Source organism: Gymnoscopelus microlampas, assembly GCF_963454915.1.
Source record: "Gymnoscopelus microlampas genome assembly, chromosome: 5".
In the NCBI taxonomy this organism is placed as follows: domain Eukaryota; kingdom Metazoa; phylum Chordata; class Actinopteri; order Myctophiformes; family Myctophidae; genus Gymnoscopelus; species Gymnoscopelus microlampas.
In genome coordinates, this window is record NC_139942.1 from 25,967,394 (window position 1) to 25,993,492 (window position 26,099).

Here is a 26,099-nt window from a genome sequence, read left to right on the forward strand (position 1 = left end):
ATGGTAGTGTTGGAAGAACCTGATTTAGCTGTAGTTAATATGAAACAAATTTATGTTTTAATCATTGATACAAATTCTCAAGAGATCATTTCTGGAGAATCGTGTGTGTGAATGAGTTTAAAATGTTTTGGCCCTGTGTTTAACTGGCGCACTGATTAACACTGTGCTTCTATTAAGTCTTGCATTGTGTGACAGTAACCTTGGTATTTAAATACTGAGAGGCTTTCTATTACAAAAAGCCCATTAAAAAAGTACTTGTTAAAAAAAAGTGAGTTTAATTCATGACCATTTGGAAAACAAGACCCACTTTGAGCTTATTGTGATCGCCTTCACTATATCTAAGGCTACTCTGTGATGAACTTTTCATCTTCATCAGTCTCCAGCCACAGTACCGTAAGTCTTGAGTCTGTTAAGCTGGCTATAGTAATGACCTAGACTTGCTTTTAGTGTCCACCACTACAGTATGTCTAACCACCCTTGAGTGTCATGGCTGTGTTAGCATGACTTTGTGGTGATTCCTTGTTATTCTCCCATTAAAATGTCACATCTGCAGAAGTAAACTTTTCTTTGTGTGAACCCAGTCAATACTGCTAAGATCATAGCTCTACTGTATGTCCATCCTGGACATAGTGAGATACCCAGTCACTATCCTATCAAAGCTAGCCTATCACACCCTCCAACAAAGTGACAGCGAGTCAAGTCATGGTTGAGGAATGGTAAACAGTACGGTTATGTTCAATAAGATTCTGTAACTTCTTTACAAAATAAACATATCTTGTCTTCCTTATAATTATTTACTATGTTACTTTACAATAATGAGAGGTAAAATAAGACAATTCTATTGAAATAACAATACTATACAACTACATTTTAACCTACATAATTCAGTAAAGTTTTTTTTTTTTTTCCTTAATATTCTTCTGGAGACAAGCTCCATCTCCAGGCCAACCGATTGGCCTTTCTCCTTCCCGTTTTCACGTATAGTCACCCGACCGCTTGGCTCAGAGCTTTTAAAAACAATGCCTGTAAATACATTTAAGGTTCCGTTGCAAAGCGACAGAATGGATACCAGTCTGATATATATATTTTCTTCTATCTGGAAAAAAAAAAAAAAAGTGATGAAAGACACAAACTTCCCATCTACTAGTGTATGCCACCAACATATAAAGTTCATGCATGTTGAACACGTTTTTGGTAACATGCCTTGATGGGGGCATATGGCTACATGTTGTGAGAGACTACAGTGACACAACGTTGTGCTTCTTTATCCTATGCTCTGGTCAATCCGCCGGAAGTGACCTGCCACGTCCCAGGATGCATTTCACTTGGAAAGAACGCTTGGAAGACTTAAAAAGAGATGGCACTTTTATGTACATAAATGAGTTGCATCCACCTATATTATTTCTGCACGTGCGTCGTGTGTACGTGTTGGATTTCCAACAATGAAACATTAACACCAGCCGATTTTAGTTACCTAAAATCTGCAATCCTAGATTATTAAGCCCCTGTAGTCGAAGCAAGGTTTCCACAGGTAAGGAAGAACGTCCACCCAGGAATTGTAGCTGTTTTGGGACCCTGAGATTGGGTATTATTAGGATCTCCTTGGGCTTCGGTCAGGATGGACATTTAGAAAGCTGGAGACAAACATGCCTTGTGCTTGAAGAACACGTGTGTAATTTGTGTGCAGCGTGAGCATGTGCACATGCTACACATGTTTAACAGCAGTGGCCATTTTTTTAAAAGCAGTGGTGACACTAAAAAAGTAAAACAAAAAAAAAACGGTCAGGAAGTGTGCTTGTAAATTCCTTGTGCTCTGAGTCACCCTCAAGCAGCAACATGTAATGATGGGTTTCGTCTCAACGGAGGGTGACTAAGGTGGAGATCATTTTGTGCCATGAAACACTGTACCGTTCCTCAATTACCCCCATACAGAATCATACTTTGAAAAGTCATTCTGTCTCCAGCTTTCAAACCGTCAGCACGTTCACTAGAAAGCTGCTGATTTCAAACGGACAAACTTAGCAAACGAAAAAAAGGGGGAAAAGTGAGTGCCCCTCCAGCTGCTACACTACACGTATTTCCACAGGATCTGCCTCCATTTCCCCAATATGATGAAGAAACATAGGTCAAGTTGTACAAAAGAAAAATTTAAGGAAAAACAAAATGCATTATTAACTTACAGATGAAAAAACCTACCCCACCCAGGGCCGCAAAAACAAAAAAACAAAAAAAGGAACTTTAGGGACGATGACCTAATTTATCTTTCTTTCTTTCTTTCTTCTTTTCTATAGAGACGACAGACAGATAGAAGAGGTTAGGACAGAAATAATAAGCCCTTACAATATGTAAAGGTCTCCAGCGAATGGGATCTCCCCCACAGAGGACTGTGGGAAAGTCGGGTGAGGAGAATGGGTGGGTATGAGGTTGGAGGAGATGGGAAGGGAGGGACGGAGGGAAGGTGAAGGAAGGAGGAGATGCTGGGGCGGGGGGGGAGGAGGGGCGGTGGGCCGAGGCCTCCCCTCCCCTCAGTAATGTGGAACGACCGAGCTGCGTGGCCCCCTCACCCCCCCAGTGTCTATGCGCTGGGGTTGGGGCTGTTGTGTTGTGTGTTGGTGGAGCCGTTGCTTCCCTGGAGGGTGAGGCTGATGTCCTCCTTCTTCTCCTGCTCCTTCTCCTCCTCCTTCAGCTCCTCCTTCTCCTTCTCCTTGAGTGGGCACACCTCCACGGAGTCCGGCTCTGACGCCATGGGCGCATAGCGGCCTATCCGGTGCTCTTGTAGGGTGGGGCCCCAATTGGGGTCTGGCCGGCATGCGGCCCGCAACCGCTATAGGGATGGATAGGATGGGGGGGGAGGAGAGAGAGAGAGAGAGAGAGAGAGAGAGAGAGAGAGAGAATAAGTGAGAGGGTCCTCTGTAGCAGATGGTATATTATAACCAACCGACATCAATAAAATACCTTCAATTTGTACTTCACCGTAAAGGAAAACTGACCCCCCCCCCTCCTGGAAACTGAAACTTTCTAGCGCTGCAGTTATTTTATTGTCATAAATCATTCCCTTTGCACCACCTAGTTCTGGTGCTATCAGTGAGTACGTAGCACATAAGCCAGGAGAAGCACTTTTCTCCCAGGTGTTCAAGGGGACATGGCACTGTACCTCTTTGAAGGTGGATCCTGGGGACTTGGAGATCTTGTAGAGGGCATAGGTAGGTATGCAGATCACTGAGGACATGGCCATGAAAAAGCCTATAGCCAGGGACCAGCCGGGGTACACATAGTCGTTGTAGGTGATGGGCTTGTACTGGATGACCGTGAAAATCAGAATGAACTGGAAGAACCGAGAGATGTGGGAGAGAAGAGAACACATTTCAGTTTCTTCAGTTGAACACCATCATCATCTCGATGCGCATTTCAGGCATCTATTGTTGAAGACGAGTTTAAAAACAGTGGGATTTTAATAGAAAGAAAAACGCTATATAAAAGTAACAATAGAAACATCCGTATCCGCATGCTATTCACCACAATAAAGAAGAAGTGATTTTCCCAATACAATTTCCCATAACCCTGAAACACAGGAACCCTGTTCTGGGCAGGTCATAATAAGTCATGGATTTACCCACACACCCACGCACACCCAAATTACTGGTCATTATCACATAACAAAAATAGAAGAGAAAACAACAAAAGAGTGAACAGAAAACAACAAAGGTTCCGAGAATGAATCCATCACACTGTGTGTCTTGGTCGGCATAGCAGATTAGTGCACTAATGTGCATGCTAGGGAAATACCACTGATCATAGTTGCAATGGTTCTATTCTCTAGCAAGATTTGCATTAGAGATTTATATCGGGAATACAGTAACAGTGGCCGGATTGAAATGTATGCAGGTCCATAACAATGTGTCACCAAGACCAAGATGTCAGGGACTGTATGTACAAGAGCATATTTGTGCTGAATGTATCTCACAAAATAGGTTCGGCACGCTTTCTGGTTGTGAGAGCTTACGCGCGCGCGCGTGCGTGTGTGTGTGGGTGTGTGGGTGTGTGGGTGTGTGTGTGTGTGTGTGTGTGTGTGTGTGTGTGTGTGTGTGTGTGTGTGTGTGTGTGTGTGTGTGTGTGTGTGTGTCACCAGTGAGTGTCCACTTACACTGATGATGAGAGGTGAGACGAATCTCCAGCAGACCCTGAAGAAGAGTGGAGGAGGGAATCCCAGCATCATCTCAACGTCTTTGAAGTAGTTTTTGTGGCCTGCACCCATGCAACACAGCTTTGTCAGTCACAGTCCACCATACAGAGAAGTAGGGCTGTAACAGTTAACCCATTTAGACCTGAGGTCCATTCTAAATCCTGACCTAGTTTTCTGAAAATGTATGTTGCTTATACAGCAACATACATATACATATATAGCAACTAAAATGACACAGGTGTTCCCGGCTTGAAAGGTATAACAACGTATAGACAAATCCACAGAGCACTCCCCTGGCGCAATCATAACTGCGGTGTCAGAATGCAAACCTCTGACACCGCAGCGCTCTATGGATTCGTCTATAGGTGTTCCAGGTCTAAATGATTATAAAAAATATATAATTTAATAATCTATCCCTGTTTTCGAAAATAGTGGGTTGTGAACTTGCAATACACTATTGTACGACAAAGTATAAAATAACGTAGTGGTTAATTGATTCCTTGATAAAACCTATAAAAACATAAAAATGCAACATATTTTCTTAAAACAAACTTCTTGTTTATTCGATTAATCCAAAAAGTAATCGATTGAGTAATCCACTACGTGTGTGTGTGTAGTGGTGAGATAATGCAGGAGATTATCGTGGTTACTTACCATAAACATACATAACGCAGACGCACATAATGCAGGAGATGACCACCAGAGAGAAGCTAGCAGCGTAGTTATCCATCAGCAACAGCCAATAGATTCCTGCCTAAACATACATAGCAAACGGAGGCAAAAGTTAATATTAAAAGTGCTACAGACAACGTTCAACCACTAGATGTCACACGACACTCAACATCACAATACCTCCGTTGCATGAGGTTCCTTTTTCCCCGAGTCAGGCGCATAAGGCAGCATTTGTGCACTTTACACCACTATAGAGTGAGCTCTGCCTCCAAATGACTAGTCAAGTATCTTTCCCAACGAAAAAGGAACCAACAGCAATTATGGCCGCCATCAGGTTCAAGACCCGACACAATTATTACATTGAAATGATTATTTCACAATCATCATTTTTTTGATGAGGGAAATTCTGTATCTGTGACATTTTGAGACATTTTCTACCTACAGTATATGGTCTGGAAATCGTGGAAACCTCATATGTCCAAAACTGTTAATTTTCAGGATTCAAATTCAAAAGTATCAAAAGCAGATCGAAAATCTCAAAAACGCGTCGCTTCGCGCCGTGTTTTGATCTTGCAGATCTGCTACTTTTGATGACCAAGTAGGGTGTTAATTTGAAAAAAAAAACACAAAAAGTTAAAATAAGGAGATAAGAGGTTTCTGTGTGTTTGTGCAGCATGTACCCGTGTGGTTAGTGGAACACCGAGCAGGAAGCCCACTACAGCCACTCCGCCAGTAACCACGGTCTTGTTCCTCATGATCCAGTCTGTTCCAATCTCATCAACGACGGCCGTCACCAGGGTCTCCAGCAGGCAAAACTACAAGTATGGCAAACAACACAGGGTCAAAAAGGGGGAAAATCAAGAACTAGTATGTCAAACACAGAGATACACACAAGGAGCTAAAGTCTCAGACAATATCAGCCAGCAGAAAGGTCTCAAGTTAGACCCCGAAAGTACACCATTCCAAAACAACTTGTCCCTACATATCTAAGTATTAACGATTATGTTAATATGTAACATGCTAAGAATGATAAGGAGCAAATCCCTGCAGTCATTATGCATCACTATGCAACGCATTGTGAACTTGTAGATCTCCTATTTTATCTCAATTTCAGAAATACACATATTAACTCATTGAGTGCCAGGATTGCCAGAATTATTTCAGAATTGATTCTGAAAAGTGCCAGAGTTTTTTTTCACAGAAAACAAAAAGTGCTTAGGAAGCGAGATACAGACTTTTTCAGTTCTAAGTTAAACAAGGAGTGGGTGGAGCTGCACATCTTCAGATGATGATATCTTGGGTTCTGAACATGTATTTAAAAAAAACAACTATTTTACTATTTTTTCAAAAACACGTGAAACACGTTAATGGCACCCAGCGCCATAGCGGTAAAAATATGTGAAACACGTTAATGGCACTCAGTGAGTTAATAAATCAATTAAAATTGGCACACCAGTATATATCACTGAACGCATGCTAATGTGTATTTTATTTATGGTGTTTAGTTGTGCTTCCAACGAGTGATAAGCTGCGCAGGTCCTAACTGTGTCCCTTTCCCATTGTCGCCGAATTCTGTCATACACCACACAACGCAGACAAAATTAACACCGCTACATAAGCAGACAAAATCATGAACATGAACATGTGTTCCCTGGTCTCACCTGTGTCCCCAGTCCCAGCAGGATCAGCATGAAGAAGAACAGCAGGGACCAAAGCGGGGAGATGGGGAGCAGAGTGAGGGCTTCTGGGTAGGCCACGAAGGCCAGCCCCGGGCCGTGGTCGGCCACCTCGTCCACAGGGACGCCGAGGTGGTGAGCCATGAAGCCCAGGATGGAGAATATGACGAAGCCCGCGTACACGCTGGTCGCACAGTTTGTTATGCTGATGATGATGCTGTCCCTGGATATTAAAGAGAGAGAGAGAGAGAGAGAGAGAGAGAGAGAGAGAGAGAGAGAGAGAGAGAGAGAGAGAGTGGAAAACAAAAAGTTAGGAGTGATTCAACTTAAGCATCGCAATACACAGTGCAGTTGAGCATGCTGTTGAGAAAGTGACAATGTGGCTGAAAGTGATTAACCTTAAAAGGAATAGTTCACCCAAAAAATTACTTATTTTCTATCAATTACACACCCCATGAGGCTTTGAATTCATGGAGATTTTTTTGTTTTTGACACATTCTGAGCCAATAATTTGATGTATTTCCGGTATACATTGGCATCTTTCCACGGTAATCAAATTATTGGCTTAGGAATGCGACAAAAACAAAAAAATCTCCATGAATTCAATGCTTCATGGGGTGTGTAATTGATAGAAAATAAGTAATTTTTTGGGTGAATTACTATTTTAAGTGTAAAGTAGAAACTAGCTTCCATGCTGGCAGCACAGAATATAAAACAGGGAAGAAAATATAGGAGAAACAAGTGTTGGGTGTAAAGGTTATTACGGTCTTTTCAGATGCAGTTAATTGCTAGCATATACACATTGTCATAATGGCAAGGGTAAGTAAAAAGGCTTCTAGATGGAAGTTACAGTCAAATAAAAGGAATTTATTAAAATAATGATGTAGGACACACGTTTCCATTTTACTCTCCATAAAATGCTCAACCGTATAACCTTATGACAGATCCAGAATCATGTCCACTGAGTCAGGACCAGATACAGTATTAATACTAAGCTCAATTTCAGTTTTGAAAGCCCTCTTCCTTGTAGTTTAGCAATTTTGGCCTCACCACCGTGACACCATGACAGAGGTTTGTCAAATTATAGGAGGATGTACAATGACTGCATTTCAGCTTCTCCGCCACTTGGGGGTGCTGCAGGAGGCCAGGTATTGGCTCCATGGGTAAGTGCACCACAGCAGGGAAAAGGGTTTGCATTTGTACAGTAGTAGTCTGCATTTACAAAACCCTTTACAATGTGCGCTACATTCATCCTTTCACGCAGACACACACACACAGACAGTGGAGGCAACCATGCAAAGGTACCACCCTGCAGCGGTAGCGGTTCAATTCAGTTCATCTCAAGGACACTTCTTCCAACGTGAAGCCAGGAAGAGCCGGGGATTTAACCGGGAACCTTCTGGTTCCCAAAAGGCCACTCTACCTCCAGAGCCAGGGCTGCCAAGGAAGATGATTATGTGACTGTACTGCTGCACGAGGAGATACCACAACCTCACAGTCCTGGCAGAAGAACAAAATGATAATGCTCTGCCCTCAAACCCGAACCAACACCCCCCCCCCCCCCCCCCCCCATCCCTCAGTTTATGTTTCCTCCAACGCTTGCTCCTTCAGCACGCGGGGACCACACAACCCACAGCTTATATGGGACTAAACAGCATCTTCCTACGCTCCTTATCTTCATCCCTGTACCCACCGCCCCCGTTCCCTCATCGCCCATGCACACAAACGCACACCGGCACACTAGCTCACGGGCACACAGGCTCACAGGCACACCGGCTCAGAGGCACGCAGGCTCCTTAACTGCAGTCAAAAGGCGGTAAAAGTTTTCTTTATCTCCGTCGTTCTTGCTGACCTCCCCTTATCTCACGTCCCCCCCCCCCCCCCCGTCCCTCATTTATTCAGTCAGACTTTCCTCTTCAGCCGTCCGCAGTGAAACCTCACATGCCTTACAGGAGGCTGACTGACAGATCCTCCTCCTCTCTCCTCTCCCCTTGAATTTTCTCCCTCCTCATGTCCCTCGCTGTACAGTGGCCTCATTACCTCCAGTACCATGTCTAAGACGAGCTCTCTATTCTGTCACCACCGTGACATGTGTGTACAGTAGGGCCTTCACTTCCTTTCTCATCCCTCTATCTTTGCGCCCTCGCCTATATGTGTGCCTGTCCTCTCCTCTTACCGCAGGCCCCCCCCCCTGCCATGCTGATCTCCGGGTATGGTTACACTTGTTTTTACAATGAAAAGTTTGCAATCACATCGCAACTCAGATGTGTCCGCATGTGTGTTCACACACTTGACATTTCAGTGCACATGCCTGCTCAGATTTGCAATTGGTTCCTAGCAGTGAGGCCCCAGGACTTGGAGGACGCATGTGCATTCTACAACAGAAAAAGGCTCAAGCCTAATTTATGCTCCATCGGGCAACGCGACACGCAAGTATGAATTGGGCGTTGTTGTTTTAGTTGACTTGTATTTTTACAGGTGAATTCCATTGAGATACAATACCTCTGTTACGAGGGAGCCCTTATACTGCTGTGGTTGTGCTGCTCCTTACACCAAACCAGAGTTTGAAACGAACAACATTGTCATCATCGCCACAACTGGGCAAATGGGGTCCATCAAATGTACAAATATCATGCTCAGGAAATGCACCCAGCAAGTTTCTTAGCAATATGTCCATTAGTTAGGCACTGGAGGAAAGGCCATGGGGTGACTGGGGAGCAGAGGAACTCAGCATGTTTTCAAGATATCTTGTCAAATGTGAGCAAGCAGTATTTTTGGCCAAATGGTGACGCTAGAGGAAGGGATATGAGTCACCAAAATCAGTAGGGCCGATCATATGGGGAGCATGATGTTACACAGCAAATGTTACAGCAATCCAGCCTGCAGTTTTCAAGATATGATATTTGGGACCAAACCAACAGTCATGCTTTGACCCCTGCCACTAGCAGGTCTAAAAATAACGATGCTAAAAATAATTATGCTGCACAGCAAGTATCTGGCAATCCAACCTGTAGTTTTTATATATTGGCCCTAGGCTATATGCTACAAAACATTTGGCATTGCCATAGCCTACTGTACATTTTAAGCTTAATAGTTACCGTAATAACATTAATAATCAGGATGGTGATAGTCAGACAAATCCAGAATCGACATCCCTATAGGCCTGACCAATAAGCACATTAATACAGTGGCGTCAGTTCAGCAAAAGCTAGGGTATGGCAGCATGCACGCGACCTCATGCACGCGCGCGCAGCGGTTCTGGGCGGGTTGGGTTCGTTTTTTCCAGTTTTTGGTTACTTTATTTCGGTTTTAGGGTTAGGATTCGGGTTAGGTTAGGGTTATGTTATTTAATTCTTATTTTTGCCTGATTTTCCCGATTTATTATCAAAAAAGTACTTTTTTTTTTTCTCCCCTGGAGCCAGGGTATGGCAGCTGCAATAGCCTGCCATACCCAATTGACGCCCCTGCATTAATAACCAAGCATGTTAGATGTTTTCAGCGTTTCAGGCATGAATGAAACACATTGGTTCTCACTGAGATCTGAACTCCATGTGAGCCAGGCCACCTCAGCAGGAAGCCTGGCTCACTCAGATCCTACCTGAGAGTGTTCAACACCTGACAGTTTAATGTGAACTGGCATGATCGGATGCACCAGGTTGTATTGAAGAGACAAGTGTAACCACCCCATCTGTCGGTGCTTCATGCTGAACAGCTAAGCAACACGCACACTGTCTGCTTAATTCACCACAACTCCAAGCAGTACACACAATTGTCTGTGGGAATTTGCAGCATGAGAGCAAAGACAAAAACGGACACCCGGATATACAGACCGACAGGAGCCCTGCCCTGACACAGATACTGTAGGTGCACGTAAACCAAAGGTTTCACACTCATACACATATAAAGAACACAGGTATAAAGAACACAGGCTCATACACATGAATAACTGTCTACTTTTCTAGCTAAGAGCTGCCATTCACTATGTTTGAGAAGGTAAACCATCATGAACCATTAGCTTTGTACGAGCAATTATTAAATACTCAATTATGTAAACAGATCTTGTGGAGAGTTTTGGAATCGGAGATTGTCAGGATGCTATTAACCCATTAAAACAGGGAGACGTTTTTCAGACGTTTTTCAAAAAACTCTTAAGCTTTAGAACATTGGTTTAGAACAGCTGTTCTCAAAAATCTGCTATTTTTGAAAATCTTTTGAAAAATCTTGAAGGTGTTTGAAAAATGTTGCATCATTTTGCATTTTTTAACAACTCTTCTCTTCTGGGGGTCCCTGGCACAAAACATTTTCAGATGGGGGTCCGTAGCCAAATACATATCACTTTGAGAAGGAGAACTACTGATTTTGTCGGCCTCAGGTCTTAATGGGTTAAGTGGTGGAAATCATTTGTAACTGGTCGATTAATTGCAGATTTTGCTAAGGCAAAGCTTTAAAGTTTAAACCTGGCTGTGTTGGTGAGTACACTGGAAGCACAATAGTCATTTTTCTTTATGTATCAGAGCACTTTGGTGGAGAACTTGCCGAAGTCAGCACTTTCATTGTTCACTTGACTTTCCCTTCCTCTGAGATGTCTGACAGATGCTATCTTTTAATGATGGATTTCTTTTTTCTGTTACCAACAGGACCTAATAGGGGTCTGGAGAACCAACCTGTAACAGTTGTTGTGGAACTTGTTGTAAGAGGCCATGGTGATGAGACCTCCCCAGGCACAGCCCAGAGAGTAGAAGATCTGAGATGCAGCATCTCCCCAGACCTAGTTATATACACACACACACACACACACACACACACACACACACACACACACACACACACACACACACACACACACACACACACACACACACACACACACACACACACACACACACACACACACACACACACACACACACACACACACACACACACACACACACACATACATAATTCATTAAATCCAGAACAAGAGAATGAAGAAAATCTGTCTGTCAGTACTCTATACTGTACTATACTGACAGTATGAATGTTGGGTGACAATCAATCAATCAATGTTGGTACAGTACCTTGGCATCGAGGATTTTCTCCCACTGTGGAGTCAGGTAGTATTTGATACCGTTCATGGCTCCATCCAGAGTGATTCCCCTGATGAACAGGATGGTCAGAACTAAGTACGGGAATGTGGCTGTGAAATACACCACCTGGGAACGCACGCACACACACGCACACACACACACACACACACACACACACACACACACACACACACACACACACACACACACACACACACACACACACACACACACACACACACACACACACACACACACACACACACACACACACACACACACACACACACACACACACACAGAGAGAAAGAGAGTACCAAATGTGTCAATGTTGTAATCCTGTGGTTCTCAAATTCACATTGGTTTTCCGTGATACAAGTCCAGGTGTGCTATAGGATTTTGTGACAACCATATATTAATATGCAAAAAAATATTATTATCATTATATATTATATTATTTATTTATGTGTGTGTGTGTATATATATATATATATATACTGTACATACATACATACATATATATCTCGAGAACCAGTGTGAGGAGCCTAGACTCTCGGACAGCCCCATTGCCTAGGGCAACTAGTTGAGGGCAGGTATGTGCTAAGCTTCATTCTCAGTCAATTTGAAAGGACTAGACAGGTGCCCGTTGGGCACCGGCATACTCGGGAACGGTGCAAGTTGGGAACGATGCAAATAGAGTCATGCATGCCCCACCCTGTTATGCAATACCCGTTATACCCGTTGTCAGAGTACCCGTTGTAACCGTCTGTCTGTCTGTCTGCCTGTGTCCCTTTGATGCCCACATATGGAGATCTCTATCTGTCTGTCCGTGCCCCTTTTATGGGGAATTCGACAGGTGTGGGGAATTTGACAAATCAAGCTTAGGCTGGGGTTGCCATGGCAATCAATTGGCTCATTTGGGCCACAGCCAGAGACTTTTCTGGCGGTTCTGGACAATCCGACCGACTCGACTTATTTGCATTGTTAATGTTCCTTTAATAAACTGTGATTGAGCCTTGAACTGCCTTCATCATCTGTGCTGGTTTTGGGTCAGACACCTCTAAACAAAAGGACCATCTTTGGTGATTATTGGCTTATAATGAAACAGAGATCGTGCTTGGCACATGTTTTCACTTGGGAAAGCCATCCCTAGAAGGGGCGGGGAAATAAATAAAAACAGTATACAGTGTATATATATATATATATATATATATATATATATATATATATATATATATATATATATATATATATATATATATATATATATATATATATATATATATATATATATATATATATATATATATATATATATATATATATATATATATATATATATATATACACACACACACACATATATATACTGTTTTTATTTATTTCCCCCTCCCCACAAACTGTCACAGAAAAAGAAGCCAATCTACAAGCTGGTGTCTCATCGTGAAGCGTTACGAGCTTCAACTGCTATTAAAATAGGGGTGGCTTGAATTTTTCACTTGACAATTGGTGTGCCTTGGCACAAAACAGTCCATGGTTATGCATACCCATGCCACCTACTCCATGTTGTGTAGCTGAACTAAGTCTTTTGAAGCAAAAGAGAACAACAGCTTTCAAATAGAGCGATGTCAAAGCTGTGAGACTGACCTTTCCTGAAGACTTGACTCCTCTGATGAGACAGAGGAACACGACCACCCAGGAGACAGCCAGGCAGCCCAGGAGAGGCAGCCTCACCTCGCCAAAGTTACCGATGTCATCTGAGATGTTCAGCACATAGTTTCTGACAACAGAGGGAGGAGGGAGGAAGAGAATGATTAAAGGGAGAATGAGAAACAAATACATAAGAAATACAGACACGTCTGTGTACAATGTCAAACTGTAATGAGTCACTTTAGAGCAGAGGTTCACAAATTATGGGTCGGGACCCCAAGTGGGGTCGCGAGAAGGTGAAGGTGTTTTTTTTTAAAGCATAGCCTGTGAAAGTTTTTTTTTCGTTTTTTCTTTTTTTTTTAAGGTTCTGGCAAAATGTGTTCAGAAACAAATTTCCATAACTTTTAAAGTATGTTGATAAGACACAATATCAGCAGGAATCACATCATTATAAATTCATTTTCACTCCTAGTCAAGGCTACCAATGTACGCTTCATTTTAAAATATGCTTTATTTCAACTTTAAAATTGCACGATAAAATCAAGTGTGGCCTCGCCAAAAACCTTCCCCCATAAAATGGGGTCCTAACCTGGTATAAAAACGTTTGAGAATCCAGCCTGCCAATCAAACTGGCTGTCAAGATAGGTCACACCTTGATAGCTACGTAGGGGGATATGGTTGGCAGGGCAAGAGGCAAAAGCTAGGGTCTGGACACAAGTAGCCTTTATAGTTCCAGACAGTGCTTCGGAGGAAGAGCTCTCATTGTTTTTTTGTTGTTGGTGAGAGCTGTCTGATCTGTGTGTGTTTTGCGGTGTAGGCCACGACCAAGACAGTAGCCTGTTGAAACGCTCTGATCATTAATAAAGCTGAGTAACAATGGAGAAGTCGGTATTGAATCACTTGGGGCAAACGCTTACAATATAGAAGGAGAATTGTCCAGATATAACCATGCACGGCTGCAGCCCATATTTCAAGGCTGCCATGCCAAAACAATGGCTTACTTCAACAGACAGAGGGGAAAGAAACAAGTGACTCTTTCTTCATGGTGTGCTGAGAGAACCACCCGGACCTCAGAACATACAAGCTGTGCATATACTTGTTAATGCCAGCACTGTGTTTGAATAACCTTTCCTGTATAGACGAAGGAAGTGTGAGTGTGTTTGCATAGATGCAGTATTCTAGATACCGGTTACCCAAAGATTGTATGTAGCAGAGTAGTGCTGCCTGAAGCCTCATATCTCCTTGAGGGTGGTCAAGGGAGGATTCCCCTATGGTTGAGATTTGTAGATGTTTGTTTTCTAATGTGGGACGATTTTAATCCAAGTTGTTACATTTAGACTGTGTTCTCAAGTCTTAATATTGAACTGAGCTCACATACATAAATGCATTCCTACAAATACATCACATGAAGGGCTCTAATTCAGGTTTCTAATAATCTGGTGAAGTGCCTATCAAAACAATCACTTACTGCACTACTTCAACTGCAGAAAAAGAAGTCTGACTTTCTTTCAAAAATAAACCAAGAATGTACTTATACAGTAGGTGTTCTGAAGCCCTTCTGCTGATTAGCGCTTAGCCATGATTAGCCAAACAACCTTTCTCCATTCACCTAGTTTAATCCACATTGGTATTCACTAATCAAAAACAAAATTACTAAAACATTTCCAATTACAGTATGCAACTCTCGGCTTTCATAAAGCCATGACTTTTATATACAGCGTGTTAACAGTGTTGTGTGATTGGAGGATGTTTTGTAGTCTTTTCGCGATGTCCAGCTGTCCATTACAACTTTCAACATAATTAGTAATCAATGAGCTGGGAAACAACACATATTATTCATGTTTGTGCTTAGGCAAAACATCCGTAGTGGTATCTCCCATGGTATTTTTTAACAACAACTTTTAACAACTACAGTCCCTATTTGGGCATGTCATTACAGTCAAAAACTTTCCAAAAATGTCCAAAGTTTAAAAAAAATCTCAGAACATGTAAGGTTTTGAAAAATCTTCCAAAAAAAGCAGATCTACAAGCTCACAAGCTTGTAGATCTGCTATTATTGCTATCTGCGCCTGTGACACAGCAGCATGACAAAGTATAAAATAGGGCTTATGTGCTTTTAAACAATGAAGCTTTTTGTGCATTTTTCCAAAACTTCAAGCACACAAAAAGCCAGCGTTTCTACCCATCTCTTACTTCCAGTACTCTTCGCTGGGGCTGGTCCTCTTAGTTTTGTTGACCACCTCAGTGACGCCCGCCACTACGCTGGTGGTAACATTGGCCATCTTGATCATGCTGGCATTGAGTAGTCCACCATTCGTGTCCACCACACCCACACAGTCGGGCGTGTTCCAGGGGTTGTTGCAGAAGGTCCACGGCAGCAGGTTGGTCATGGACGAGAAGAAGTAGTAGAATGCGATGCAAATGACCACATTGTAGTAAATGCCGATGTAGGTCGACACCACCATCATGCCATATCCCACACCTGGAGAGTTGAAGAGAGACAGAGACCTTAGTATGGTGAAAATAGCCATGTCAAAGCATCATAGGGAATACATTTTAAATTGTAATCGGTGCCTGCCCACCACCGCAGAGGTTGTGGGTTCGAATCCAACGTGGTGCATCTGGCTTTATCGAGCGTTTCAATACAAACACAATTGGCCCATGTTTGGGGGAGGGAAGCCGGGAGGTTGATGTTTGTCAGTGCACGTATTCCTACAGGCTGCAGGCTGTTGTCTAAGCACTTTGTAACTTTGTTAAGAAAAGTGCTATTGACCCTACCATCATGCCATCTACAGTACTGCATTGTGGGATGGATATGAGACTGGGAGACAAATACAGTGAAATAGGCAAAACATGCAACACTAATAGTTGTAGGGGCTTTTTCATGTCCAACGTGTGCAAAACGGTTTCTTTCACATTGCACCTGGCAGACACACAATGCAGACACAATGCATTGCTGAGGCCTCAGAGCCATGTTCAAGAGCACTTCAGAAATTCTATGACCACAGATGTCTATGATTACCAGCACCAACACAACGGTTGCACAGCAGCAATTCAACTCAGAGCGAGGAATAGGTCCAGCCCCCTCTCTGGTCAGAAAATGACATTTCCAAATCATGGCCTAAGTGACCCCAGTGTTTGTCATTGTGAGTAGATCTTTAGCATAATTTTCCAAAATTAAATGTAGTCCAATAGACTGTGCTGTCACATGACTGATGATGGAATGTTGACGTGACTGAGAACCAGGCAATGTTGGCAGAACAAAAAACATGGCAGAAGCCGCCTTGAACCCTGTGAGGCGCGCCTGAGCAAAGTTCCAGCCAAGCGAGTGCCAAGTGGTGCGAACCTCCCGCTTCTGCCGACTCAACACCGTCCAATTAGCCTAATGTGTAAATTGGTTATGATCAGTTGTCGTCAACGTGGTAAGTGAAAGGGTGTCCTGTCATCGGATGCCAAATGTATCTGACAAGCGTCAGAATGTGACGTGTTGGAGTGGAGGGAGTTTTATTTGCAGCTCAGGAGGTCGGCCAATATTTCTCAAGACGGCAACTGAAGCAAATAGCGACCGCAAGGATCAAATTAAAGTGTTTGGTTGGGTTAAACAAAGAATCTGCTGAAAAAGATGGAGAGTAAAGGTAGAAAAAGCCACATGCATGCATGGTATCTAGTTATACCTCCATGTCAAGTCTGCATCTTAGCGAGCAGCTCCCAAATGTGGATAGTCTTCACCGAAACCCAAAGTAATCTTTCACCCCCGCCTCGCACTCTGGCTCAATCCCTTTTCAACGCTCCCTCCTTATATCTCTATCACTCTGTTCCTATCTGCTCCTGTCCTTCATACTGTATGCACACGCACTAGAACAAATTCTAATGATAGCTATTACGTGTATTATATAGTACCTACCGTTGCAACAGTGTAAGGAACAAATTAGCATACAGGATACCGTTGCTGCACTGCAGTGATAACACATGGTTTCCCACATGAATCAGTTTAAACAAGCTTATGCCATAGAAAATGTACATCCAACAAAGACCATCAATAAAACCCAAAGCATGTTGGATACAATAACCACGTTATCTTACTCTGTCTGTGTCTAAATTCAACACTCATGAGGCTAAGCATAACATTTGTAAGCAATAGCACATGAAAGACTACACAATACAGTATATCTTCTCAGTCGGGTGGGAAACCTCATACTGTACGTCCAAAACTGTTACTTTTCAGGATTCAAATTCAAAAGTCAAAAGTAGCAGATCTACAAGCTCGAAGGATCTGCTACCTTTGATGCTTTTGTGTGACACTGCAGTATGATCAAGTAGGATATTAATTTACGAAAAAACTAATACAAATATGGAGATAAGAGGTTTCTACCCGACAGCAACGATATACTGTACGCGCGCACACCCACACACACCCACACGTCCACACACACACACATAAACACAGCACATCCAATCCAGTATGAGCGCATTGTGCGGACACACAAGTACGTTGTGCACTAACCTTTGAACATAGGGCTGATCTTCCAGACTCCTAGACAGCCCAGGCTGGCAAACTGACCGAAGGACAGTTCCAGGAAGAACAGGGGGATCCCACAGAACACCAGCATGATGAAGTATGGCAGCATGAAGGCACCTGGACACAACAAGCAAACAGACAGCAAGTCAGCCACACTGACCAGGGACACGGTCAAATCATTAGTGTTAGTGTCAGGTCTATGCAGTTTGCTATGCATTAGGGCAGTGGTTTTCAACCTTTTTCATATCAAGGTCCATTATTTATTCGGCGTTTGAGCCACAGACCACCATTTGATGAGATTAAGCCTCTCAGACCCAAAACTTTGTTAGAATATTAGATTAGATAATATTAGAATATTTTGTTGTCGTTGGATAACATTTTTTCCACAATTCCATGCTGTAATGATGTTGGTACCATAGGAGAGACAACAGGCAAACGTTGATCAAAATAACAATTCTTCTACATTCTCTAATTGTGTAGACTTCTTGTAATGCAGATGTTTAACAACAATTAACTCTTGAGAGTGTAAAATGAAACCAAATTGACCTGTAAGGGTCCACTTGGTTTCATTTTACACTCTCAGGAGTTAAAGATCTATAAGGGTCCATTTGGTTTCCAACTCTTCCATCATTTAGCTGTGGACCACCTGGAACCCCCTCAAGGACCACTGGTGGTCCCCGGACCACTGGTTGAGAACCACTGCATTATGGCCAAGGGACCCCCATAACTCTGAGAGTGTACAAAATCGAACCACCAAATTGTACACTCTCAGAGTTACCAGTCATTTAGCTGGGGACTCCCTGGAAACCCCTCAAGGATCCCTGGGGGTCCCCAGACTCCACTTTGAGAACCACTGCCCCAAACCACCTGTAGGACAGTGGGGTCCGGGGACCCCCAGGGGTCCTTGATGGGGTTCCAGGCGGTCCTAAGCTAAATGTGTTAATACAGCATCACAATCATTTCCATATTGTATACATTGGCTATTAAAAATAGCAGATATACAAGCTCACAGTGCCTCACTTCGTGCCGCGCTGCAAGCTTGTACATCTGCCATTTAAAAAAAAACATTTCATTTTTTTTTTAATAATTCAATTTTTTTAACACAATTAAAATCTTCTCTTCTGGGGGTCCCTGGCACAAAACATGTTCAGCTTGTAGATCTGCTGTTTTTGAATAGCCAACAGTGGTTAAAATGATTGTGATGTTATGCTGACAGTACAACTCATTATCAGACCAGAACAACCTGCTGATAGAAAACAAACAAGCGTGGTCTACATACATACGTACACACTAACAGCATGTCCTTCTACGGGGGTTCTGATGGCCGCTAAACATACAAGACTAACCCAAATATTTGCAGTGAAAACATGTGAACATGAGAGGGACTGAAGCCAAGGAAAGGACTGGAGTATTGACACGGTTAAGAGGGTGCTTGACCGAATTAAACTTTACAGACTTTAAATGGTGCTGGTGGATCTCCAAACACATGACAATCTGTAGTCCAGGGGCCAAGCCAGATTTTGGTACCACCTAAGGTGGCCATACATTTTTGGTATTTCTGTATTCCTACATGTCTCTAGTTTATATTTTGGTATGATACATCTTCCATTTCAGTAGCTTAATGACAGTAATCACTCTAAACCGGCTAATGTATCCGGTAGGAGACACAAAGTAGAATCTTTGTGTCTCCTACCGGAAATACACCCGGGCATCAAATTATTGCGACAAAAAACAAAATATATCCATGTATTCAAGGCTTCATGGGGTGTGCAATTGATAGAGAATAAATCATTTTTTGGGTGAACTCCTCCTTTAAGTTTCCCAGGGGGACTCTCTACCCATTCAGCTATGACCACCCTAGACCGAGGGAGGGTCAACTTTTACAAGCTTATGGAAAGCAGTCTTTTTGCAAACACCAAAAATCTGAGAAGTTATCAATTGCACACCTCATGAAGCCTTGAATACATGGATATATTTTGTTTTTTGTCGCAATAATTTGATGCCCGGGTGTATTTCCGGTAGGAGACACAAAGATTCTACTTTGTGTCTCCTACCGGATACATTAGCCAGTAGGTAGTGATAACTGCCATTAAGCTACTGAATTGGAAGATGTATCATACCAAAATATAAACTAGAGACATGTAGGAATACAAAAATACAAAAACTTTACGGCCACCTCAGGTGGTACCAATTTGTGAAAATATCAGTGTTGGCCCCTGGACTACTGGGGTTTTGGACCCGTAAGGATCTGCTTTTACTTTCAGAATTAAATAAACACTCACACGTTTTGCTGTGCACTAATCTATTTCAGGAAGTACATTGGAAGAACGTTTAGTAGTCAATCTAACTCTGTGTTAAATCGAACACAAATCAAATCTAGGTGAAGTATCACAGAAAATAAACATAGTGCACAGTATATTGACCTGGGTGTATTGATACCTTGGTCTCACAATTCCTTTATATATTGTTAGATTAAACATATCAGAAAAATGTATAAAATATAAAGTAGCTGTAGCTAGGCTGTAGTATGATCAAGTAGGTCATTCATTTACGAAAAAACTTGAATATGGAGATACAAGGTTTCTGCCCAACGGCAACGATAACACCTGATAACATAACGACATGTCACAGTTAATGTAATGCCATTACAAATTCCAAGGTGGCTCATCATGAACTGCAACATGACAGCCTGTGTTCTGTTGTATTGTCACAACCAGTGTTATGATGTATTGTCATGCATTATGCAACCAGTTTTATGTTCAATTGTTATGCATTGTGCAGCCTGTGCATTCATTCATTCTAATATCCTAGAATGACACCAGAAGCCATCCCAGATAATAATAATAATTTAGTGTAATTAAATCCTCTGTTGGATAGGAGTCGAAAAGCTTTCTAAAGTAAGAGAATAAATATATGTTATGTTATCCTGGCCTGATTCGTTCTCACACATCATACTTCATGAATGAGCGTTCATTTTCTGCGTTGTTCTGTATCCATACAGATGTGCCACTTCAAAACTTCACACGTTACTGTTCTTTCCCTGATAGTGCCCTGAAAAGGCATTTTTTTCCCTCCCTTTTCTGCCCTTAAAATGCACTGTTTTGCCCCTGAAAAGAAGTTGTCACTACACACCCCCGTTTTTCCCTTCAACAGACATCCATATACATGAGAACAAAAGAATGTGTGTTGAACAAGGTGTCAGACTCATTATGAGGCGAAAGGTGATTTGACCAGTTGCTCAAATTAATTAGCATCATAAAAGCAGTGATCATCAAAATAATTCAGCATTTTAAATGCCCTTCTTTGTCCCTCTTATTGCCCTGGGAATCCCCTGAAAATGTACTGTCTTGGCGATGGCAGGACATGTGAAGTTTTGAAGTGGCACATCTGTACTTAACTCCCTCCAGGCAGGGGGACCCATATAGGCTACAGTATGTTACCCATTTTCCACAGTAACGCAAACTAATCTAGCACAAATCAGTTGTTTATATTGCAAAACACAACCTACTACACACATTCATCAAATCCCTTTCCAATCTGCATCCGGGCAGTTTGCAATGAGTTAACCACTTTCAAACTGGTGCCCCCATTTGTTGTATTCCATTATAGGTGAAGTTGAACATTTTCCAACATTTTCACACAAATAGTGAGAATACTGTAGCAGCTTAAAATCTCCATCGTGATGTAAGCAATGCAGCTGCAGCAAATCAAATTAATGTGTGTTAGTAGATTTAGGCTGTGTCAATGTGCTTACTAGCCTATTACTATGTGTTACCCTTCTTTAATTGTTAACCTGTATAGGAAAACAGACAAATATAAAACCAGCACCCTGTCAAACCCTGTTCTGTTCTGAAGACCATACAGTACCTCCTCCATTTCGGTAGCAGAGGTAGGGAAACCTCCAGACGTTGCCCAGGCCCACAGCATAGCCCACACTGGTCAGGACAAACTCAATCTGGTTCCCCCAGTTCCCTCTCCGCGTGTTCTCATCCTTCTTCGCGGGCTCACCTGGAACCGCTCCATTCTACAGCAGAAAGAGAGAGAGAAAGGGGTGAGCTTATGTGAGGTTTAGAGTAGACATGAGGAGGAACATACGGTATTTGGCAAAAGTTAAAATAGTACGGATGTTGTAGAGAAAAGTCTACAGCACAAGTCATCGTATGCTGAGCATTTTTATTGATGCCAAGTATAAAACAGGCTTTATACTAATGGTGTTACAAACACACGCGCACGCGCACACACACAGCACTGTATATCAGTTAATAGTCAAGCCACTATGGCATGTTATCTGTGGCATGAGGTAAGTGCGCTGGAGCAGACAGGATGCAAAGTGAAATCAGCGCCTTGGGAACAGCTGATAAGCATTTGGTCTTGTCGTCCTGATTTCAAGTTTCTCCTCTCGTCTCCTGCACTCTGTTCCACTTCCTCCCTCCCTCCCTTCCTCCATCCATCACTCCATCTGCCAGAGTCAGATGGTCCCTCGCTCCTGATCTCTGTAACCTCAGCTGTGTCTGTCTGCCCTCGTGAACTTTTTTCCTCAGAGAAATCGTTTGACTTGAAAAGTTACCTACGGAAAATGGTTCTCAAACTTTTTTAATTTCAAGGACCCCTCATGCATTAGGCCACAGAAACCCCATGAATCCGAGTGTGCAAACAGAACCAAATGGACCTGTAAGGGTCCCATTTGCACACTCTCTGAGTTACAGACCCGTAAGGATCCACTTGGTTCCATTTGTACACTACGTTTGGTTCCTGACTAACAACAACTTAGCTGGGCACCCCCTGGAAACCAAGAGCCACTGACCTACGGTACATTTGACTGAAAACATAGAATACAGAGATATGTTACCATTGTGACCATCACAACAGAGAACTGTCAGTATATACAGCGAAAGTAACATTTATTGTTGTCAATTGATTGTCGACGATTTTTCTGTGCTTCAAAGAAACCCACTAAACAGTCCTTCAAAGAATGTAGAGAAATGGTTTGTGTTTCTAACAAAGCTGAGCTGACAGATACTGGACTAATGAAGCCATAATGTGGGGGTGCTAATTACTATGGAACCTAGACGTTATTGTGCAGTCAAGTTCACACTGCAGCAAGAAAAGTGTGATTTATATATTGTGATTACAAGTTGTTGGAGTGACTCCAGGCCCACTGGACACATGGCAAGCGGTCTGTGAAAACTCACTAACACACACACATATGCAGGGAGGCGCACACGCACACTCACACAGGGGCCATTTCTCCCAGCACAACAGACTGCGTCTGTCAAAAGGAACCAGACGTCGACTCGTATTCATCAGAGAAATAATATCAACAGCAAACGCAGCCAACAACTGAAAAACAATCATATTTTTTGCCCCACTGCGATGCAGTTTGTCTTCGGTTCAGGCTGTGACAAAAGAAAAACAAAATAACCATGATGGACGAGAAAACACCAACAAACAGCTGGCAAATTGTCCCGCATAACATATCATCGCTGTCCGGCAGAAACCTCTTATCTCCATAGTTCAACTTTTTATGTTTACTTTTTCCGTAAATTAAGTACCCAGCACAACAGTACGAAAACTGTACTGAAGACTGAAAATAGCGGATCTGCTATTTTCTGCTATTTTTAAAGTGAAAAGTGGTTAAGCCTGTCTATGGGTTTTATAAATACTTAACCAATGAAAAGTATTAACAGGAGCTTGTGACTTAATGCCTACATCAGATCCATTTGGTGCACAGATTCTTTTTATAACGCTTTTGGACGTACAAGGCTTCTGCCGATACGATGTTTATCTCTGGTTCTGGCTGGGGCCAACTGTTAGCAGAAGTAAACAAAAGAAAAGAAAACAAAACATGCTTGAGCTTTTCTTGGTATTGGGACAGGTGGGACCGACAAGAAGAAGGACAAGAGCAAACACAGGTGCTGTTGATAAAGAAATGCTCACAGTGAACACATCAACAACGTGTGTGTGTGTGTGTGTGTGTGTGTGTGTGTGTGTGTGTGTGTGTGTGTGTGTGTGTGTGTGTGTGTGTGTGTGTGTGTGTGTGCGCTGGCGCAACAGCCTCGCAATGAACCCACTGTCACAGTGGGTGATGGTGACACACAATGTCACCATCTGGAGTTGTCTTTGGACGGACAATGATTATCAGAGATGTGTTAGTGTGCAGCTGTCTAACTATCTAACTATGTGTGTGTGTGTGTGTGTGTGTGTGTGTGTGTGTGTGTGTGTGTGTGTGTGTGTGTGTGTGTGTGTGTGTGTGTGTGTGTGTGTGTGTGTGTGTGTGTGTGTGTGTGTGTGTTCTTGTTGCACCCATTGTTATACAGTACTTTGTTATACCACATCTGGGCTACCCCACAGCAACCAAGTGTGTGGCTCTTCAAGTCACGTACGCATGTGTGCACACACACACACACACACACACACACACACACACACACACACACACACACACACACACACACACACACACACACACACACACACACACACACACACACACACACACACACACACACACACACACACACACACACACACAGCCCACCTGTGGGGCCGTCCTAACAACAGAGCAGCAGTGTAGAGAGTCACACGCTGGGAATAACAATGAACACTCCACTACTTCCTCACTCCAACTCACCCAGACCGTTCCCCAGACACACACACACACTGTGTAGACTAGACTGTACTGTACGCATTGACATAATGAGGAAGAAAAAACTAACAAGAAGTGAGTGAGTAAATGAGTGAGTGAGTGAGTGAGTGAGTGAGTGAGTGAGTGAGTGAGTACTAAATAAAGGAAGTGCTGCAATAGTGCCTAGTGATCTTCTAGTTCAAAAATAGCAGATCTACAAGATTGTACATCTGCTATTTTTGAGAACCATTTCTCTAAACCAAAGTGCTGCAATTGTGCCAAGTTGTCTTCAGAGGAAGCCAGAGACACCTTCAAAGTCTGTTCCTTAACAGCCTCCTGGTGATGCATTTCCCCTGCTATAAAACCTATCAAAGTCAGGAATAGCTTTCCTTCTAATTATAGAGTGAACAATCAAAAAGTAAATATAAAATACACACACACTTTAAGGCCATTATCCCCAAATGGCAGTTGCAAGGAGTTGCATTGGTGTGGACTTGCCTTTAAACAATAGCCGGCCTACAAGCTCATAAGATTGGCGAAACTGCTGAGAAGAGATGTTGTCAATCGTGTCAAAAGATTTCAGAAATATCAGTCAAACCGACATATCGGTCAGGCTCTACTGCATGCAGATCTCTCTCTGTCTCTGTCTCTCTCCCTCTCTGTCTGTCTGGATCTTCTCTAATCTCTAGAGCCTCCGCGCTCCTTGCCCAGGTGTTTCAGCCTTGTGTTGGGCTCCCAAAAGTCCCCCTGGCCAGCGACTAACACAGACACTCCATCCAGCCTTCCGTCCTGCCATCACATAGCTGGACCATCTGTGCTTTATGTAAGATCACACATGGCCTCATCTCTCTATTATGTCTCTATTTTGTAGCTTCTGCCTTTTCAGTGTGTCCCAGCAGTGACTTCAGGCAATGTCTCTCATGTCTGTCCCTTTCTGCTGCTTTCTTCATCCATGTACAACATACTGTATGTACAGTATATACGTACAGTATGTATGTAATGTATCTACATATGTATCCATCCACCCATTCAGGGCCACTGCTGGCCATTAAGTACCCTAAGTGTAATTGCCTTGTGGTGCAAAAATACAGACAAGCAAAACTACATAAATAAAATAACATACTTCAACAAGGCCATGTAATGGATATATGAATTCTTTAACATAAAACAAGTGAGTGAAAGTTAAACAAAAAACAGCCCAGGGGCAATATTATCAGCCATTAAGGTCGCTTTTCTTTTGGTGACCAGACTCATTCACTCAAGCAGCTCATTGCAGAACTGACTCATTGTGCCTAAAGTCTGAACTTTTTGTTCACAATGAACTCTTTCGAAACTGCCTAACCCTTAACCTGGAAAAAAAAAATTCACACACACACACACACACACACACACACACACACACACACACACACACACACACACACACACACACACACACACACACACACACACACACACACACACACACACACACACACACACACGGATGGTAGTTACATGAGTGCATATCTCTGTATGGATAAGATTCTTCTTCCCTGACACCTGTTACCTCTCATTCTTCCCACGATTGTTACTGGGATGGGAGGGGGCCGTGCACACCAACTGAGGAGCAGAGCCCAGGGAATGCATGCACACACTTAATACATGATACATACATCACACACACACACACACACACACACACACACACACACACACACACACA

General features: G+C 42.8%; 1 protein-coding gene across 1 annotated transcript in view; it reads right to left on the reverse strand.

Annotated features, from left to right (window-relative positions):
* Window positions 1-2,575: 2,575 nt before the first annotated feature.
* The window catches only part of slc6a9 (solute carrier family 6 member 9), a gene marked incomplete at its 3' end in the record, with an annotated part of 69,261 nt that continues 45,737 nt past the window's right edge, over window positions 2,576-26,099 (reverse strand). The window contains exons 2-13 of the mRNA XM_084057574.1: window positions 21,637-21,793; window positions 17,755-17,886; window positions 15,444-15,732; window positions 13,248-13,380; window positions 11,592-11,726; window positions 11,196-11,299; window positions 6,517-6,754; window positions 5,536-5,670; window positions 4,838-4,937; window positions 4,145-4,245; window positions 3,155-3,325; window positions 2,576-2,824 (exon numbers count right to left, since the gene is read on the reverse strand). Of these exons, the coding sequence (XP_083913700.1) occupies window positions 2,576-2,824; window positions 3,155-3,325; window positions 4,145-4,245; window positions 4,838-4,937; window positions 5,536-5,670; window positions 6,517-6,754; window positions 11,196-11,299; window positions 11,592-11,726; window positions 13,248-13,380; window positions 15,444-15,732; window positions 17,755-17,886; window positions 21,637-21,793 (1,944 nt within the window). The remainder of the gene's footprint in view (window positions 2,825-3,154; window positions 3,326-4,144; window positions 4,246-4,837; window positions 4,938-5,535; window positions 5,671-6,516; window positions 6,755-11,195; window positions 11,300-11,591; window positions 11,727-13,247; window positions 13,381-15,443; window positions 15,733-17,754; window positions 17,887-21,636; window positions 21,794-26,099) is intronic.